Source organism: Colius striatus, chromosome Z (genome assembly GCF_028858725.1).
Source record: "Colius striatus isolate bColStr4 chromosome Z, bColStr4.1.hap1, whole genome shotgun sequence".
NCBI classification, from domain to species: domain Eukaryota; kingdom Metazoa; phylum Chordata; class Aves; order Coliiformes; family Coliidae; genus Colius; species Colius striatus.
The window spans coordinates 46,386,465-46,406,877 of NC_084790.1; the positions used below are offsets into that span (position 1 = coordinate 46,386,465).

The following is a 20,413-nucleotide window of genomic DNA, read 5'->3' on the forward strand; positions in this document are numbered from 1 at the left end:
ATCTAAATACGGAAATAAAATTCTTGAGACAAGTATCGTATCAAGGAATTTTTTAAGATAAATGTCCAGATACTTCTGAAGTCTGTAACACACTGACAAACATCTGAGTTTCATATATTTTGTTTTAAAAGGTTTCTGCTACATAGAATCTGAAGCCTATTCAAGATGGCACACTGTTAAGTGTCCAATATTGGAGAATTCCTGTAGTCTTCAAAACTGTAGTAGTTTCCCTGTAATGACTACCTAATTTAATTCTTGAAAGTTTGTACAAAACACAAATTTGCAAGTGTAAATTTCCCCAGGCTCCCAGCATAAGCCCAAGTCAACAGCTTAATCCATTCCATCCTAAACATAATGTGGAAAAACTTAAGCCTGCACAGTGAATTTCATATACCAGGGAGTCCCATATACCCACATTTCTTACATGTATAGAAAAGGAAACTGTTGCCTTACTGCATTAGTTTTTACAGGTTTGGAGAGGTTGTTGTACTGCTGGCTCCCTACTTTGGCATTGTTTTTTTCCTGTAATATTTCAGAATTAATGTTTGTTAATATATAATTTTTAAAAAATTATCAAATAATTATTTTTTATACTAATCTTTTTTCTTAATAAGTAACACCCCGAAATCACAGAAAACTTTCCTAATACAAGTCAAATGTTTTGGAATAGATGCTTTCCCTGCAAATGGAAAATACGAGAGATGAAAAGAGTAATGAAGAGGGAAAAACAGGAGAGATATAACAACTGTAAAGCATTCCTTGGTGGTGTCCTTCAGAATGCATAAAGTCCAAGATCACTTAAGGCATAAATGTCTCTTTGAAACCTGACTCTAAATTTTCCTGCTAACTAGAGCATCAAAATTTTGTTATTCACAGCTGGTTTGTCTCATGAAATAGCTGGTTTATGGACTTTGACAACTTTAAGAGGAATATGATTAAACACTAGGAAAAAGAAACACTACAAGCATGGAATGTAGCTAAAACTAGTATTTGTGTTATATTTAAATCAATCTTGAAACTCCTGCTCAGATCTGGGCTGGAAATTAAATAATGTATGATCAAATATTTTGAAATAGATGTACATATAAAAACTGGTTGCTGAAGTCGATCAGCTGTTTTTGTTTGCACTTAGGATTATCTGTGTTTAGTTTTAAGTTACTGGAGTTGTCTCCAAAATAAGCTATAGTTTTGGGGATTTTTAATGAATTTTAGGAGCTCTGTGAAGATAAAAATCATAAGTTGTAAACTGTATCTCCAGAATATCACCACATAGTATAGTAATGGCACTTTGCACAGAGGATCCATGAAGGTGGCTTATAACTCCTAAGCTTGTAGAGTGCCCTGGGATGAAGGGATGCTGAGGCAATACTCACATACCGCTATTATACAGTGCATTTCTTACAGCTCAACTTCATTCTTTGTTGAAATTTTGCCAGGATATTTTATAAAACATTACACTAAGTTAAAGCCTCAGAAATATTTCTATACAATATAGATGAATAAAAGTTAATCATTCGTCACAGTAAATTTTCTTGGTATGTGAGGCAAATATTTAGCTTACATAGAAAAATGTACACAACCATTTGTCACATTTTGAATACTCGAATTCTACTAATGGCCCGTGTCTATTACAGACTTTTCTCTTCTACTGCTACAATATTTTAGGAGAATATTTGCATTTCATAGAACCACAGAATGGTAGGGGTTGGAAGGGACCTTTAGAGATCATCTAGTCCAGCCCCCTTGCAGAAGCAGGTTCACCTAGATCAGGTCACATAGGAACATGTCCAGGCAGGTCTTGAAGACCTCCAATGAAGGAGACTCCACAACCCCTCTGGGCAGCCGGTGCCACTGCTCCATCACCCTCACAGTGAAATAGTTTTTTCTTATGTTTAAGTGGAACTTTTTGTGTTCCAGCTTCATCCCATTACCCCTTGTCCTGTTGCTAGCTACTATAGAAAAAAGGGACGCCCCAACATCCTGATACCCACCATTTAGATATTTGTAAATGTTAATAAGATCCCACCTCAGTCTCCTCTTTTCTAGACTAAACAGCCCCAGTTCCCACAGCCTTTCCTTGTAAGGAAGATGTTCCAGTCCCCTGATCATCTTGGTGGCCCTGCACTGGACTCTCTCCAGAAGTTCTCTGTCCCTCTTGAGCTGGGGAGCCCAGAACTGGACACAGGACTCCAGATGAGGCCTCACCAGGGCAGAGTAGAGGAAGAGAAGAACCTCCCTTGACCTGCTGGCCACACTCTTCTTGATGCATCCCAGGATGCCATTGGCCTTCTTGGCCACAAGGGCACATTGCTGGCTCATATTTAGCTTATTATCAATCAAGACTCCCAGGTCTCTCTCTGCAGAGCTGCTCTTCAGCAGTTTGACCCCCAGCCTGTACTGGTGCATGGGGTTGTTCCTTCCCAGATGCAGGACTCTGCACTTGTCCTTGTTGAACGTCATGAGGTTCCTCTCTGCCCAGGTCTCAAGCATTTCCCTCTGACCTTTTCCAAATCCTTTGTTTTAATTTATGTACTGGATAACCACTGTTTTAGACTGTTTGTATATTTTCCATCCTCATACTTGCATTTCTCTATTTCCTTTGGTTTCTTTTGTACCTCTTCTGTAGTTGCTTATTTTCTGCTGCCACCATTTCATCTTGGGTTCTTCTTTATCCCCCAAATTCATCTTCATGATTCTTATACTCGTAATTCTTGTAACAACTTTCGTGCTGTGAATTTTTATTTCCTTTAGCTTAATTCAGCTTCGATTCAGCAATTCCAGCTTTTGGTGCATTTTATAGCAAAGTCCATTCCCCTAGCCTGTTGACTGGCATTTCAGAGCTTACTGTAAGGTGTATGAAGGTTTTCAACTCTTCTTTATTTTATACATTCAGCATGCCCTTGACTACCTATTTTTCCTTCACCCCACCCCATACACTTACTACTCACATGCCTCATTTTTGTGTCTGGTGTTTGTTGGACAGCAGGCGTACAAGTGATACCTTTGGCCTGTACAGCAACAGCAGTTACATTATGTGTTGCAATTGGAGGTGTGATTCATGAAAACTGAAGCTAGTTACAATTGATAAGACTGAAGAAATAGCTAAGTTTTAATACAAGGAATCTTACTTTGATACCTAGCCCTGCTGCATGTCACTTTTCCTAAAAACAGTCAGTAGACATTTTGATTTAGGCCAAGACTCAAGTGAAACAATAACTAAAATTGTGGTTAAATCAAGTAAGAAAATCAGTAATATTTATTTTGGTATCACTTTTAAAAATTAGCAAATATTAACTTAGCAGAATTCATTGCAGTATCTCCTTCATGTGTCAGTTAATATACCTGAACATTTCATCACTTCTATGGCAAAATCTATTGACTTTAAGGTACATTGTTGTAAACAAAATAGGAATATGGCTTGAAAATAACCTGACACATGGTATTCTCTCTGTTACATAAATGCACGAATTGAGAGAATGGAGATATTTAAATTGTTCAAATTATAAAATCCTTCTTCCAATATGAAACTCTTTGTAAGCTAGTAACTAGTGGCAAAACATGAACATTAAAATTAATACTTTATGCTCTTCTACAAAGTACCAGTCTAACTACCATAAATGCTCCTGTAATGCTGCATGGAAGGTACTCGCACTACCATTTAGATAGGTAACCTTTAACTCCAACAATTAGAGCTAGAATCTAAAATGGCTATTTGAAACTATACAAAAGTATAAAGAACACTACCAAAACACATACCAGTCACTTTTATGACCTTTAAGCCTCTATCCACTGTCTAACTTGTTTTTAAATACACTTTGATGGTTAAATTATGTTTATGCATAGAGATATACTCACTCTAATAAAGGATTCATTCATTTCTGTGTCATTCTGGCACAGAAAACTCAGTAACATTTTCTTTCAGTTACTTGTCTTCAGATGGTTTCAAAAATCAAGAAACAAAGTACAACGTCCCCATTTGCCAGAGCTGGCATCACGGGGTCACTGGGACATCACTGGAAGATCATGGGAGAATTACATACAAGCTTTGAATTCCCTTAATTCCAGTAACACTTCCAATCTCATTTAGTGAGAAATATTTTAGGGATAAATAAACCTAACCAAACAAACAAAAAAGACAACGAGTTGCATTGTAATTGTTGTGGCTTGATTCGGTTTTCCCTTTGGCAATAGAACTGGCTTTATCCCACAAATCCCCTGTTGGTCTCTACAGGCTTGTAGAATTAACTTAATAAAAAATTTACTCTAACAGCCACAGCAACAATAAGGAGACTAGGAGAACAGCATGGTAGACTCTGTTAAGTAGTTATGAAAGAAATGTTCATTATACTATGCACAGGTATCAGCTAATTAAGCAGTCCAGTCTCTCTTAAGTTATCATCCCAGAAAACAGGATATATGACATGAAAAAATTACCTTGGACCAAACGCAGTATGAAAAAGAGCAGATGCAAGGACTTCTACTATCCTCTACTAAGAGTTTTACACAGAAGGTTACAGATTACTTCTTTTTTGCTCTGCTGCTTCCATGAGTATTTTGATCTTTAATGCTCCCTTAGCACAGCATCTACAGCAGGAGTTGCCCAATAATAAAGTTATTGGTCTGAGTCATAAAGTTTAAAAGACAGTTAGATTAAGGTAACTCGCTTTCAGGCCAAATGCAGTAATCATTAAAATATCATAAAACATTTTGTACTGACTCAATGCTTTAAGCTACTGTAGAAAACATAGGTAATGGATATTAAGAAAGTCTAGGTGTTACTCATCCTTGTATTTTGATTCCCATCAGGCTTGACATTGCAGCTGTATGCCAAGTTGCTTTGATGGAAGTAGTTCTGTGCTGAAGAAAAAAAAAATCCCACAAAGAACATTTTGAAGAAGCTGTGAACAGAGGCACTGTGAGGTTTAGATATTTCTGGGATAGGATTATATACCTAAAATCTGCTCAACTCAAAAGCTGAGTGAACCTGTACCCTACCATAGCACAAGTTACAAATTGGATATTCCAGAATCCAGTCATAAAATTCTGACATGCTTAGCATTGCACCCAAGAGCAAATGGTAGATATTCCTTTCACATTTTCAATGGCAGTTTTATTACAATGAATAGAGGCTTCACATTCTTGTCAATTTCCAGTCTTAGAATTTCCTGTTTTGGTTCATGTAGGCATTAATCGACACACATTGTATTAACATGGTTCTTAGATCTTGCTGTACAATCACCTACTGTTAGGAAGTGGTACTTTATAGCTATGTCACAGATGAAATGGCCACAACTGTAAAAGAATAAAAACTAGGCAGAAAGCAAGCACTTTGGAAAATTAAGAGCTTTTGTTTGATTTGAGCTTGCTCACAGTGATTCTGACAAAAGAATGTGTAATTGTGTTTCGCAGGCCATGGCTAGTTTGATTTTAGGAGATAATTTTGAAGAACAATCTGTTTTAGCTTCTCACTGTCCATTCTCTCCGTCCTCTGGATTCAAACACCATTTCGTACTTGCACTTACTGATGAATGTATGCAAATGGAAAATGTTATGCAAAACACACATTTAAAAGATAACATTAAATGTTATCTTAATCTCAATGAAAAAAATCACTTTGATTTCCAAATTTTATTTAATAAGTCTGACATATGAATATTGCATTTCAAATGTTTCTACAGAAATATCTTCAAGATGAAGTTCACCATATCCTAGTGTAAAGGATTCCAAACACAACTAACCACAGCTGAACTAAGTATGAGTGAAAAACTATTTAAACTTGCCAGGTTTAATACTAATATACTCAAAATAGAAGAGCAGATTTTTTCCCCAAATGGTACATTTAATAACTTCAAACACTGACATTTGCAAATCAATTTCTTAAAAATATATGTCTTTCATTTTAAAGCAACATGAATGCAAAGTATAGATAAGTCTAAATTGAAAGCAAAATCATCTCTGCAGAAGTGAATGCAAAAATAGACCAGCACCTCAGTCACTACTAGAATTGTCTGAATTATCAGATGATGAACTTTTTTCCTTTCTTCTCTTCTTTTTCTCCTTTTTATTTTTTCCTTTCTTCGATTTATTCTTTTTTTCCTTTTCCCTCTCTTTTTTGTGTGATTTTTGTTTTTTTGACTTTGGTCCATCCTCTTCAGCAGCACTTGATGAGGAAGATCTAGTGAAAAAAATATATACATATTGAAAAGTAATTAAAGAAGGAAAATGCCACAAGAATAATGTTGGGGTTGTGATTTTTCTATTATATAATATCAGAAATCCAATTTGTACAGTAGCTCCCACTGGAAAGCTTGTGATATCTCAGTCTGTACGTTCAACTGAATAACAACTTTTCTAATTAGACTATTGTGCCAGAAAAGCCGTATGTTTGAAATATAGATTAATTAACAATGGGATAAGCAAGTTGCATGCTTTTCAGCCTTCAATAAGAAAACGTTTTAAAAGAGTCCAGACTGTCAGAAAACAGCAGTAAGACAGCTTACAGTGTTTAAAATATCACATGATCAATAGCAATGCTACAGTAACATCTTTAGACAAATCTTCATGTAATTTTTTCATGCAAATATCTTAGAAGCCAATATGGATGTTCTTGCAATATTGATCTCTAATCAGCAGAGATGAGTGATTACACACATATGAGATGACAATAAAAGTGCATGTAAAGACTACAGCCAGCAGATTGACTCTTTTCTACTAAGTGCTACACTATGTAAATAAGGAAGGAGAAAAATGCTAATATGACCAATGTTACATTTTGTTACATTTTGTTTATTTCTGGAAAACATCTTGTTCTGGCCTCCAAATACACTATGCATTTCCTAACTCTCAGTGCAGTTCCTTGGCCATTTTCTCATCAACAGTCCTAAAGACTAACTAATCTACAATTTCATCTAAAAAAAACCCAAAAAAACCCACCCCAAAAAACCCTCCAAACAGTCATCAGGCCAAAATTTGGATTCATAATAAATTTGGGTACTACAACATTGTCCTTTTAAAAACACTTTTTTTACACTTCTACAGTAACAGATATATTAAATTTCAACACGCTAATTAAACTACAGAACTTTTCATAATTACATGTTGCTCATAGCACATGTATGTGCACACATATGTGTGCATGCAAAGAATCTTCGGGTCTCTGAACTGCAAGAAGGCTTCTCCATGTGAGCTAAGCTGGGGACCAACCCCATAATACTGCTGACTCTTTTTTTCATTTCCCACCACATATTGCTCAGTGTTGGACAGTCAGAGGGATCACTGTTTTCTCAGATCTGAAGACCTCCAGCTTGCTAAAACTTTCAAGACTTCCATGACCCTAACTCCACAGCAGATAGCCTGTGGCTTTACCATTATTTGCAAAACAAACAAAGTTTTTCAAACCAAAGACCTACTTACAAATAAAGTTATATGAAAAGATGCAATGATTTCTGAAAAACAACTCAAACATCAGGGGTATTTCTAAAGTTCTGTTTGGAAATCAAAGTAGGTGTGATAGTTACCTTTTCCTTGGTCTCTTTGTTTTTTCTTTGCTTTTTTTTTTTTGTTTCTTTTTTTCTTCCTCCTCATTTAAATCTATGGATAAAAAGTTAAGAGTTCACAAAATACATATCTGAATTAAGACCAGCATGAAAAACCTGCCTTAAACAACAATGCAAAGTTACTACAAAGTTTGAATTAAAAGTTCTTCTTTTCCTTCCTCCAAATTCTGGCCTAGTATATTAATTTAATGAATATTTTGCAGAGTGGCATAACTTTTTATATAATTTACGTTCTAATGACTTCAATGTCAATACTGAGAATGAAAGAAGGCTCATAAAACAGCCAAAAGTTGTGACTTATCCTAGATGTTTACGTCAGCTTTAGGTTTTCTTCTGTTCTTCTGTATTTTAACACACTTTTCTAAATCTGAAAAAGGTCATTTCTAAAATACATTAAAAAAAAAAAAAGAAGACTGTTTCCTTAGGCTTACCTGAATTACTTCCACACATCCTCATTTCACACTTCACAAACAGCTATGCTATAACTGTTTATATACTGCCTGCAAAAGTTGGCAGAAGAGCCATACCTCCTCTGGCTATGTTTGTTTCCTGCCCTAACACCATATGGTATTCTACAGATTCTTCAAATATTGCTTACAGCATTTTTATCATACTGGATGAAATTTTTGACCTCAGACTTCTTTGTACCATTCAAAAAGTACTTTTTCACTCTCCGAAATGCAAACCTACTAAATAAATATATAGTATAATGTCAGGTAAGAGGAAAATATTGGCTTTACAGTTTATCCTTAAAATAGACAGTTAATTTTGAGAGTTTAATATTATTTATAACATAAAATAATTTTCCATAGAGTCTGCATATTAGTGCAGTTATTCATTTGCTACCACAAATGGAAATTACTGGTCTGCACATTTTGAAGCAAAATTTGAAAGAATACAATAGAAGTTACACAAAGCAAATGACTTTCGGAGCAATGAAAAACAATGAACAAGAATGCATGAAAAAGCACTCAGTATTTTTTTTCAATAAAGCACTGCAAAAATCTGCGTGCAAACAATGTAAAAAAACTTCAGATGATGAAGTCACTTGAAATTGGAAAAATCCTGTCGAGTTTATTGACGTCTGTTTTTTCCTACAGATATGCATCTTCAACCACTTTAGGGCCAAAAAAACCCTTTACATTCAAAAGTACATAGTAAGTGGCAGCCATTTTTTCCAAAGAGATTTGTTCCAAGAAAAGACTGTTGTAGTACCAGTTCCACACTCCTGACAGGTAGACTATCCATTTCTTTTGAAGTGCTCCAGCAAATAAGAGGGTACTATCTATTCCTTCTCCTTCACAAATAGTACAAATAGTACCTTTAGTAGGAATTGAATGTTGAGTCTGGAACATGAGAGCAACAGAACAAAACATGATGTTTCAGGGTGCATAGGGGAAGAACATTAATTAATTTAAAGTATGCTATGGTGGAACAATCTCTCTTTCTTACTCAGGGAAACAGTCTCTTTGGAGCTCAAATTCAAAGGAACTGAAGTATCTGCTGAATAACTCATCTCTCTGACAAACAGCTGACGCTCAGATCTTCCAAACAGAGAACAGAACTTGTCCAAATATGAATGTTTTAATTCAATTCACTAGCTCTTTCATGCAAAGCACTACTTTAAAAACTACAGAGAAATTCAGCTGTCATATCTGTCATTAGTTTTACGAGTAACTATCAGCTTTAAGATGTTTAAACTATATGCTGAAATCAAAAGTCTACCTCAGAACATCCACATACTTATCTCCTAAGCAGCTTGTTAGTAACAGTCTTATAAACCTCTGTATTGAAGAGCTCTTTGAGATGTTCCAATGGGGTGTATTATTATTTTACTATGATAGGAAATAATAATAATCATTAAAAAGATGTGTGTGTATCAAATCTCTGAAGTCTGAACCTGTGAAGTCAAATAACCAAAACCAATAAAATGAGAGTCACAGACCATTATCCAATTTTTATGCAAAAAAAAGGGAAAAGGGGGTAAGGGAATAAGGGAATAAGGGAAAAAAGAAAACACCAAAACATCTTACTTTTTTTTTCACGAATGGCTTGCAATCTCTGTAGTTCCTCTTCCTCACTGTCTTCACTGCTAGTGCTGCTAACATCTAAAACAATATCTCTTTGAGGATCTACTCGGAGGAAGTTTCGACATTCAAATGTCAGATGACCAGCTGAACAAAACAAATATTCAGAAAGAAAAATTACAATTTACCAAAAATGTCAGAAACTAGAGAACATCCATTGTAGCATTATTCAGTTTTTAGAGGTGAAAAAAGGCTACGCTGCAACCTGTGAATAACAAGGGAGAAGGTTAACTTTGAAAAAGCATCAAAGAATTTTGACAGGTTGTGCAATGTTACTCCATTTAACAGCACTTTATGACCTGTCTCTTTTTTCTGTTATCTAGATATTTTGACCAACCTTTACTTTCTACTTTTTAAGTGCTCTCCTATCCTTCCTGACAGTCATTGTGTTACATTCCTGGGTTTGTCTCCCTCTAGTGAAAAAGAGAATACTACTACTTGCTTAAGAGACATCATTTTCAACAACCAATATGTAATCCTGACCAAGCTACTACTTGACTAGTATTTTTAGCTTTCCAAATTACATTTCAACAAACACGACTAGAGTTAGAAACCTTGTGGTGAAGATGTTTTTTGAAAAACAGTAAGCTAAAACCACAGGAACTCAAGTAGCAATTGAAATAAACTCATCTTATTCACATGAAAACATCAATATCTTGAAGACAGGGTTTTTAGAAAGACAAATATAGGTTGCGTGATTTGACTACAATTTTCCTTCTGTTCCAGAAATTTCCTCATACTTACTGCATGTAAAAATGAAGCAGTAAATCTATATTCATATCAATGTTCCTTTAGGAGAACAGATGCACAAAGGAATTAATTGTAAAAATTTGTTGGAGACAACTCTCCCCAGCTCTGAGCCAGAGCCACTTCTGGGGCTGAGCCAATTAGATGCCTCCACGATCACTTTTTAAGAAGAAGCTGGAAGAGGAGGTTTCTTCCTCCATCTTCCTCCATTTTTTTTCCTTCTTCTGTCCCTTCTTTTTCTTCCAGCTGCTAGTGGTGCAAGGAGTAGGAACAGTGAGAGAAACAACCATGCGGACTCCAAGGTCAGTGATGAAAGAGAGGAGGAGGTGTGCTGGAGCAGAGACTCCCCTGCATTCTACGGAAAGGACTGGTGAAGCTGAGATTTATTTTCATTTCTTTAAAGACCCCGCATCAGCGGCAGAGACTCATTTTGATAATGAGCCCGTATCAGGGGCAGAGCTGACCCCAGATCAGAGGCAGTGATTCACTTCATTAAAGGCCCCGAGCCAGGGACAGTGACTATGGCCGGAGGAGGCCGTGTCCCGTGGAGGGGACCCAACCACTTCACTGCAGACCCCGAGACAGCGGCAGTAATTTTCTTCTTTAAAACTATGGCTGGAGTAGTCTGTGTCCCAAAGGAGGGACCCTTCATCACTATGACCAGAGCAAGCCATGTCCCAAGGAAGGTACTTAATCCCAGTACCTCTTGTCCTGTCACTAGACACAATAGAAAAAAGTGATGCCCCAACATCCTGACATCCACCATTTATATACTGGTAAATATTATTGAGATTCCCCCCTCAGTCTCCTCTTCTTCAGGCTGAACAGTCCCAGTTCCTGCAGTCTTTCTCGTAAGGAAGATGCTCCAGTCCCCTGATCATCTTAATCGCTGGACTCTTTCCAGAAGTTCCCTCTCTTTCTTGAGCTGGGGAGCCCAGAACTGGACACAGGACTCCAGACGAGGCCTCACCAGGCCAGAGCAGAGGGGGAGAAGAACCTCTCTTGACCTGCTGGCCACACTCTTCTTCATGAATCCCAGGATGCCATTGGCCTTCTTGGCCATTAGGGCACATTGCTGGCTCATGGTTAGTTTATTGTCAACCAGGACTCCTAGGTTTCTCTCCGCAGAGCTGCTCTCCAGCAGCTCACCCCCAGCCTGTACTGGTGCATGGGGTTGTTTCTTCCCTAATGCAGGACTCTGCACTTGTCCTTGTTGAACCTCAGGATGTTCCTCTCTGCCCAACTCTCAAGCTGGTCAAGATCCCGCTGAATGGCAGCACAGCCTTCTGGGGAATCAGCTAGTCCAGTCAGTTTGGAGTCATCAGCCAACTTGCTGAGGATACACTCTGTCCCCCATCCAGATCATTGATGATGTTGAACAAGACTGGCCCTAGAACCCATCCCTGTGGAACTCCACTGGCCAACTTGATTCTGTGCCATTGAGCACCACCCTCTAGGCTCTGTCATTCAACCAGTTCTCAATCCATCTCACTGTCTACTCATCCAAGCAACACTGTTCAAGCAATCTGATGAGGATTTTGTGGGAGACAGTGTCAAAAGCCTTGCTGAAGTCAAGGCAGATGACATCCATTGCTCTCCCCTCATCTAGCTAGCCAGTTACACTCTCATGGAAGCCTATCAGGTTGGTCAAACAGGATTTCCTCTTGGTGAATCTTTGTTAACTCCCCCTGATAACCATCTTTTCCTTCATATGTTCATTGATAATATTGAGGATGAGTTGTTCCATCACCTTTCCAGGGATGGAGGTGAGGCTGACCGGCCTGCAGTTTCCTGGGTTGTCCTTCTTGCCCTTTTTGAAGACCGGTGTGACATTGGCCTTTCTCCAGTCCTCAGGCACCTTGCCTGTCCTCCATGAATGTTCAAAAATGATGTAGAGCAGCTTAGCATCCACATCAGACAACTCCCTCAGCACTCTTGGATGCATCCCATCAGGTCTCAGTCTGAATGAGTATCAAAGAACATACTTTCAATTCAAGGTTTCTCCAATAACTATATTTAAAATGTAGTGTATTTGAACATAACAGCATACCTTTTTTTCTTCTGAGAAACTCAATGGTTTTCAAAAGCAGCAGTAGGTATGAAGAGCCAGGGAATGAATAATAAATAAATAGAATTACAGTACTTTAAACTGACTGAGCAACAAACCCTGTTTTTTAAAAATAGAAATTTTTATTCCCCTTACCCTAGCAAGGCAGTTCCAACATCATAAATTGAAGAAAACACTGTAACTTCATATTGCTTACTATAGACTTACGGTAGCCACATTTCTTGCATCCTGCTCTGATGTTATCCTTATTTCCACCTGAAAGAGAAAATTTCATCATTTAGGTGTGTTAAACAGAACTATCCAAGTTTCTTTTAAATCTGGCTTTCTAATGTCAATACACAGACAGGAGTGATGACTCCTCAATGTATTAAGTACACTAAGAACTCTTAAAAAAATTAAAGCCAAGTAAAATAGTGGATTTCTCAGGTCATTCTTTGTACAGTAATCCATCAGAAAAGTTTGGCTAGTATAACCTGCTAGTTTCTCATAAATCTGAATGTTGACAGACATTACAAGAACTGCCTTAAAAAGTCAATTAAAAAAAAGAGAGATAAACAATCACTCCTGAAAAGTGTCAAGACAGAGAGAAGTAATTAAAAAAAAGTTTTAACAAGTTGTTACATTATTATGAATCTAGGCAACACAGCAAATACAAAATATTGACAGATGCAAGAAAGCAAATGTGGAATAAAAAGAAGAAAGTAATAGAAAATATGTAGATGCTATGCAGCAAGGAGGATCAGAAGAGTGCAAATTTGAGGTACAGAAGATGTGTATCTTTTCCTGATCTCATGGTTAAAAAGACATACTAGGTCATGACTCTGAAGAACACAAACCCCAGAGACTGCCCTGCGCCCCTCTCCCCACAAGAATCAGTCTTACTTTTAATCATCTAAGCCTACTCATAATGAAAGTAACAACTGAATTTCAAAAATCAAAAGGTGGCCTTCTATCTTCCAACTGAACATGAAAAAAAAGTGACTTAAATAATTATACAGTTTTCTGAATAACTAGATCCTTTATTTAAATAAATAATTAAGCAAACTTAACAAGAAATCCAAGAACAAAATGAGAAACAGAAAAGGGTTGTATTGGCTCCATGAATTTAAACTTTGATTTACTGAGACACGTAGAAACTTTGATTGACTGAGATAAGGACTGTCTTTAGAAAATTTTGCTCAAAATAACAGAGAAACCTCAAAACTCCAGGTGGAAAATCTAACTTGTAAACCTGGCCAACTTTGTTTATGTCCTAAAGAGTACAGGAAGGCTAAGTCATAAAGATACTTATATTCCATTAAGACACAGTTTTCTGTGGATCCCAGACCCTCAGTATTATGTATCTCCCCTTCCAGGTGTATAGCTGAACAGTGTTTAGGTGCTTGGTGTATGACATCTTTTGCAGAAAATCCATGAAAGGTAAAGAGGTAAGGAACACGGAATAAAGTGTCAAGAAGCAAGGAACAAAAGTATACTTGCATCTTGCAATGTCACATCAAATAAATACTCAAAAGAGCATCTGGTTGTTCACCCAAGCTACCTGTTTTCTCCCAGCTTTCCAAAATAGAAACTGTTTGCTAACTTCTGCTCTACTGCACAGCTGAACTGTAAGTAAAGCAAGACTCAGTATTCCAGGCAAGGGAAGTCATTACAATCATGCATATACTACAGTTTTCCTGTATTACGTCCAAGTGCCATTTGTTAGGATTTCCAACAGAAACGCCCAGAAGATGACAAGAATATTGTCAGTAAGCACTCTCACCAAGACCGAAATTTTATCATTTGTAATATAAAAATATTAAAAGCAGGCTAATGGAATAAAGTTTTAGATTATTAAAACCAAGCAAAATACTAGCAGTTTCCTTACCTCATTTCCTTCTTAGATGTTAATCCTCAAGAAAATTAACAATCAACAGCACAGCAACCATCACTAAAGACTTCCTTCAGTGGAACACAAAGTTGTAAAAAAACCCCCTCCAAATCCAAAATAAAACCCCAACCCCAAAATCCCAACTTTGGAAATCTTGGAATAGAATCAGGGGATATCTTCCTCAAAAATCCTTTGTAGAATGGAATCAAGCTTATTAAGGTCTTGCTTCTTCTTACGAGAAGCAGCTTACGAAAGCTCAGGCCTGTTCAGCTGTTCTCCAACTAAACACTCCTCGTGTCTCAAAATCAAGTAAAAACTATGAATCAATGGCCACATGTTTACCTAACATAAATCCAAGCACCTTGCAAACAGCACAAACATCTCCTGCCTCTCCTGTCTCACTATCGTTCTCAAAGGCTGCATTTAAACAATCTGTGGGACATGAATGTTACTCTGGAACAAAAGATGAGGAGGGAAGTCAAACCTGACAACAGACACTCTTCAGATCTAACTTTAAAGAAAGCGGCCTGTACTAACAGATAACAGGAATGGAACAATTCATCACCGCTCAGCCGAAACGCTGGGCAGAGGCCTCGCGGGCCTAAATGGAAGTGATTGCACATCTGTATCGACCAACGTCTGTCCTGACTGCACACCTTGTTCCCGTCCTCTCCGTCCCTTCCGCCGCCCCGACACCAGCGGGGCAAAGAGCCGCCCGCCCCTCCGACACCAGCGGGGCAAAGAGCCGCCCGCCCCCCCGGCAGCTTCGCGGCTCCAGGCTGACGCGCGACCCCGCCGTCCTCCGCGCCTCACGCTCCCGGTCGCGCGCCCTCCCTACTTAATTGCCCATTGACCTATCCCTTATTTCCCGTTCCCAAGGCGCCGGCCGGGGACCGGGCAGCCGTTGTCCCCACAAGCCAGCCTGGAAGCCCCTTACCTGGCAAGGCCATGGCGCCTCCCAGCACCCTCCTTACAGGCCAGTGCGAGCATGCAGTGGCGGCTCTCCCTGCCGGAAGGGTTTGTCAGACGCACACTTGGACCGTGCCACTCACAGAGAGAATGCGGGGGGGGGGGGGTGGGCGTACGTTAGTACTTGATGAGAGCCACGAGGGAGAATTGCAGCTCTCTGGAGAAATCTCCTGGTCTTTCTGAAATTAATTTCTTTCTCAGAAACTCCCGTAGAGACTTCGACAGTGGGTTTATCCCTTTATTCTCCTCCTGGCTTAAGCAACTTCTTTCTCCCCTCCTTGTGCTGCATAGAGGCGCCCGAGATGGTGGTAGGAAGCGGTAAAGCGTAGCCGAGCTTCGGTCTTGGGAGGGTTGTTGCTTGCTGGAACGCTCGGTTATTGACCATGAGCAACATCTACATCCAGGAGCCCCCCACCAACGGCAAGGTGAGGGTCGCCAGGTCTGCGGTGGGCAAGGGGCAGAGGGGAGCGGAGGGTGAGTGGCCGCACGTGGGGTGCGGGCGGGGAGCTGCCTCTGAAGAGGCGCGCGCCCCGCGGGGTGCGGCTGAGTAGCCTGCGCTCCCTGCGGCTTTGCAGGCGGGAGAGCTGCGCGCTGTGCGGAGGGGCATTGCGTGTGTGACGGCGGTCTGTCTGCTTCCCTCTGTGTGTGTACTGCGGTTGCTTTGCAATGGCGAGGAGCACCAAAGTTGAGCACCAATTTAAGTGACTCATGGATCAAATTTATTAAGCAAGCGGCAAATAAGCAAAACAGCGCTGGGCAGCCGGGAGACTCTGCTCCACCAACGGCTCACAAACCGCCCCCCCCGGTATCACAGTCCTTTTATACAGTCCTTATTGGTCGGGTGCATCGCTCCCTGGTGTACTCTGTGCATGTGCTCGTCTTGTTACTAGGGGGTCTTCTGCCTCCTGGTGGTCGTAGGATGGTTGCTGGGATGAAGTCAGTAGTCTTCATCTAGTGGCCCGCTCATGAACTCTTCTCTTGGCTCTTATCAGCTCATGTGCAACCTATTGTACGTGCTATAAGCATCTTAGCCAACTGCACCTGTGCACATTGTAGAAACTTTACGGTTAAAGTTTTACAAGACTTTTGCAATGACTTTAAACAGTTCCTTGCACAACTATTCTTTCATGATTTAATTAACGAACATGATCTTTTCCATTACACAGAGGGCTCCGTGATAGTTCGGTTTAAGTAAATTTGAGGTAAACTATCCTTTAGAGGCATTACCTGAGTCAAAGCACGGCGTGGGGCTGTGTGAGTACATCTCACAGAACAGTCCTTGAAGAGTTTCATTTCGTTCTCTCTACTGATTATATCTTAAGTTCTTATTTTTGTTATGATCTCCCACTGGATTTAATGGTATTACCTGTAAAAGCAGCATATACCTTTGGAGATTTATGGCACAGTTTGTTTGTTTGTTACGTTGTAGAAGTGATAAAGGGTATCCAGGTTTCTGTTTGGTGTCAGGTACCAGGTATTTTGCCTTGAAGCTTTATTGTATACGTTGGTTCAGAACTGTATCTTAAGTTCTGGCAATACTATCTGGAACTAACAGTAGCTACTTGGCACATTTGAATGGCTGGTCTTGTTGCCAATATAATTAATTCAGGAGTATTTAATTTTTTTTACTCAGCAATGATATTCTTTGATCAGTGAGTAAGTTACAGTAAAACTAATGGTGTCTTTGTACATTGACAGGTTTTGCTGAGAACAACAGCAGGAGATATAGATATAGAGTTATGGTCAAAGGAAGCACCAAAAGCATGTCGAAATTTCATCCAGCTTTGTATGGAAGGTAACGATTGAATGGGAGAGGAGCTGTGAAAATTATTTCATATGCAGCCTTTGTGCTTTTTTTTTTTTTTTTTAAAATAGAGGTCATAACTATGTTTGAACTTTAATATGTTAATAGATTTGTTTGTACATACAAAATACTAATACTCAAGGTTATTAAGGAACCCAGTGGAGAAGAAATAAAAATTTTACATGATTTTCTTAAATGCAACACGTGATATAATACTACTGACAATTTGCATGTTAGAGGCTTGGGAAGGTTTATTTTCATCAAGTCTCTACAAAGTGTAACTTTAAAGTACGTGTGTAATGGCAATGATGCACATTTTGGGCATCCTCCAAAATTTTCATTTCCTTGTCACCATCTCTTGTACCTTTTCATTTTTTAATGAGTGCTTCTGATGTTTAATTTGCTCTTTTTTTTTTTCCTCTTAACGGAAGCTCTGTAATGCTTTTTATGGAAGTAGTGGGTGCCAGAATGAGAAGCTCCATACTTGGAGAACTGTAGCAAGATTTGTGAAAGACCTGTTACCTCTATATGTTTTCTAGCTGCTACTATTATTCCATTTATGCATTTCTAAAGTAGTTACATGGGGTTTTTTAACCCTTTTCTCTTAAGGAAAAATAGTACTTTAGGATTTGTGCCACCAGCACAGATACATCCTTTTCAACATTTCAATAACTAATGTGGAGATTTGAGATTTTTTTTTAATGATAAATCAATTTCTTAACCTGTGATGAGTCCTAAGAGTTCAGTTGTCCTCAATGTTAAAGAACTACACTTTTATTTATTTTCTGAATCTGTCTGCACACTTTGTAGGATCCTATGCTTTCTGTAATAAATTTGCATATTTCTTTTGTGAACATCCTAGCATCTTGCAGCATGCTACAGATGTAGTTTTATTTTTTTAAAAAAGCCAGAAATTTATGTGAAGTTTTCATTCCACATCTCCATCTATATGAAAGGTTGATTTTGAGACCACTAACTTGTATTTCATATCGTCTTTTTTTTTTAATAGAATATTACAATAACACAATATTTCACAGAGTAGTGCCTGGCTTTATAGTCCAGGGAGGTGATCCCACTGGTACTGGATCGGGTGGAGAGTCAATCTATGGAACTCCTTTCAAGGTATGTAGCTGTAAATCTTATGCATTAATTTTTGGTTACTCTCTATCATTTGTTTTTCCTACAGCTTTAAGTTGTGAGAAAACAAACCTTGTATTAGAAATGCAACATTATACATGTAATAATTAGTTTCCCATGTTACTTTGATGATTTTCAATATGCCTTTTTGAATTGAGAGTTCTTAAAACTAGCTGTTTTGATATTATGATAAATACGTAACCTTACTAGTATGAACTTCACAAGGAAAAACAGGGGAGGGGAAGAATGAAAACCAGATGTTGATTTGTATCAAACTTGGATAGAAATGTACATTATTTATGCTTATTATACTTCATTTAGCAAAGGTTCTCTGATTTAGAAAAAGGTCTCTGAAGATTGTATGTTTACTGTACTGTATTATCAATGTGATCATAGCTCACCTTTTAACCCAGAAGCTCAGATCCAGAGTGAAGCTACATGCATCTAGTGGCTGTGTTCTGTTCTGCCTGAGTGTTTCATTTTGGAAAGGCCAACACCTTTAACTTCTGACTGAAGCTTGATAGCCTGACTCTGGGTCTTCAGTCTCCCTGCTGGTAGATTCACACATATAACACGAACGTGAGGTTTGTGGAAGGGATTGGTACCTGAGCAGAGAAAAAACAAGTATGACCAATATTGTAGTAGCATGAGTGCTTTAAATTAGTAGTATCTCAATATTGCAGTGTTTACAACTGTGATACTAATATGTTACTCATTGCTTTCATTTTGCTTTAAATGTAGTCTTATTCTGTTGTCTTACGACCCAGAAAATACTCTTCCTATGGCTTTTTGCATTGCATGTATTGCAACCTGTTATTGAGCTTCCAGTTATTTTTTACAAATACTGTGCTTAACAAGAAAGATAGTTTTGCAATAAGTTTATGAAATGCAGATACTCTTAGAAATGCTTTGGATTTTCTCAATACTGAGGAGATAATAAATTTCAACAAAAATAAGGAATTGTTAGACAATAATTGGAAAAATTATTCTATTCCTGATACAGTAGTTACTAATATTTTTATTTCAATATTTGTGGGTTATGTGTTTATTGTTTCTCTTGGAAGAAGGTTGTTCACTTATTTGAAGAAAAAACAAAAATAGTCTTTTCTGTGTAAAACAGAAGCTTTTAAACACAACCGTGGCCATAAGTTTCAAAATACTTCGATTTTATGACTCTCTGGATTTAAAACAAAAATTAACACTAAATTTTCTGTGTGTGCATATGCCATGGTTTTGCCCAGCCAGCAAAGAAGCACCATGATAGTCTCTTGCTCAGTGCCCCAATCCACCCCCACCCTTGTTAGGATGGTGCAGGCCCCAACGAAATGAGAGTAAAAAGATAACCAAGATTGTGGATTGAGACAAGGGCAGGGAGGGCTTGCGGCCAATTATGGTTCCAGGCAAAACAGACTCCAGTACTTGACTTGGAGAGGAAAGTAGGAAAGTTTATTGCACTACCTACAAGAAACAGAACAGAACAAAAAGCAAAAAGAGAGTAGAATGATGAGAAAATTACAACCAACACTCCCCCCATACCTTCTTTTTTTCCTCACTCAGCTCACTGCTCCTGATTTCTCTACCTCCTCCCCTCTCAACAGCTGGCAGGGGCAGGGAATGGGGGATGTGGTCAGTCTCTCACAGATGGGCTCTGCCGCTTCTCTCTTCTCAGATGAGGATGACTCTTTGCATTCTTCCCCTGCTCCAACACGGGGTTCCTTCCCTAGGACTCAGTCCTTAATGAACATCTCTGGCGTGGGTTCTTCCCCACAGTTGCAAATTCTGTAGATATGGAGTCCCTCCACAGTACATGGCTAGGTGTAATTTTCATGAACTTCATGAACATGTGGTTCTTCCCCACAGTTACAGCTTGTGTGAATATTGGGTCCCTCACATGGGACACGGCCTCCTCTAACCATAGTCATTGCCCCTGGCATGGAGTCTTTAATGGAGTGAGTCACTGGCCCTGATGCAGGGTCCCTAACAAAATACAAACAAATCTCAGCTTCACCAGTCCTCTTCGCAGGATGCAGGGGAGTCTCTGCTCCAGCATACCTCCTCCTCTCTTCCCTCACTGACCTTGGAGTCTGCATAGTTGCTTCTCTCTCTTTTGGCACTCCTTGCACCACTACCAGCCGGAAAAGAAGGACAGAAGAATGAAGAAACAGGAAGAACTCT

General features: G+C 38.7%; 2 protein-coding genes across 2 annotated transcripts in view; one reads left to right on the forward strand and one right to left on the reverse strand.

Annotated features, from left to right (window-relative positions):
- Positions 1-3,749: 3,749 nt before the first annotated feature.
- SREK1IP1 (SREK1 interacting protein 1) lies at positions 3,750-15,693 on the reverse strand. The gene is made up of 5 exons (XM_062019148.1): positions 15,266-15,693; positions 12,666-12,713; positions 9,590-9,730; positions 7,518-7,590; positions 3,750-6,175 (listed from the first exon to the last, which is right to left on the reverse strand). Exons 1-5 carry the CDS (start codon positions 15,276-15,278, stop codon positions 5,989-5,991), a joined length of 462 nt encoding a protein of 153 aa, XP_061875132.1. The 5' UTR covers positions 15,279-15,693; the 3' UTR covers positions 3,750-5,988.
- Positions 15,448-20,413, forward strand: part of CWC27 (CWC27 spliceosome associated cyclophilin) — a 123,396-nt gene continuing 118,430 nt past the window's right edge. The window contains exons 1-3 of the mRNA XM_062019147.1: positions 15,448-15,722; positions 16,996-17,092; positions 18,111-18,223. Of these exons, the coding sequence (XP_061875131.1) occupies positions 15,681-15,722; positions 16,996-17,092; positions 18,111-18,223 (252 nt within the window). The 5' untranslated portion in view covers positions 15,448-15,680. The remainder of the gene's footprint in view (positions 15,723-16,995; positions 17,093-18,110; positions 18,224-20,413) is intronic.

What these genes read in the sequence shown, in the direction of transcription:
- SREK1IP1 (XM_062019148.1), bottom strand. An exon ending in AGCCATTCGTGAAAAAAAAA is followed by an intron (nt 7,591 to 9,589) that starts GTAAGATGTTTT and finishes TTTTATCCATAG; the next exon opens with ATTTAAATGAGGAGGAAGAA. An exon ending in ACAAAGAGACCAAGGAAAAG is followed by an intron (nt 6,176 to 7,517) that starts GTAACTATCACA and finishes TTTTTTCACTAG; the next exon opens with ATCTTCCTCATCAAGTGCTG.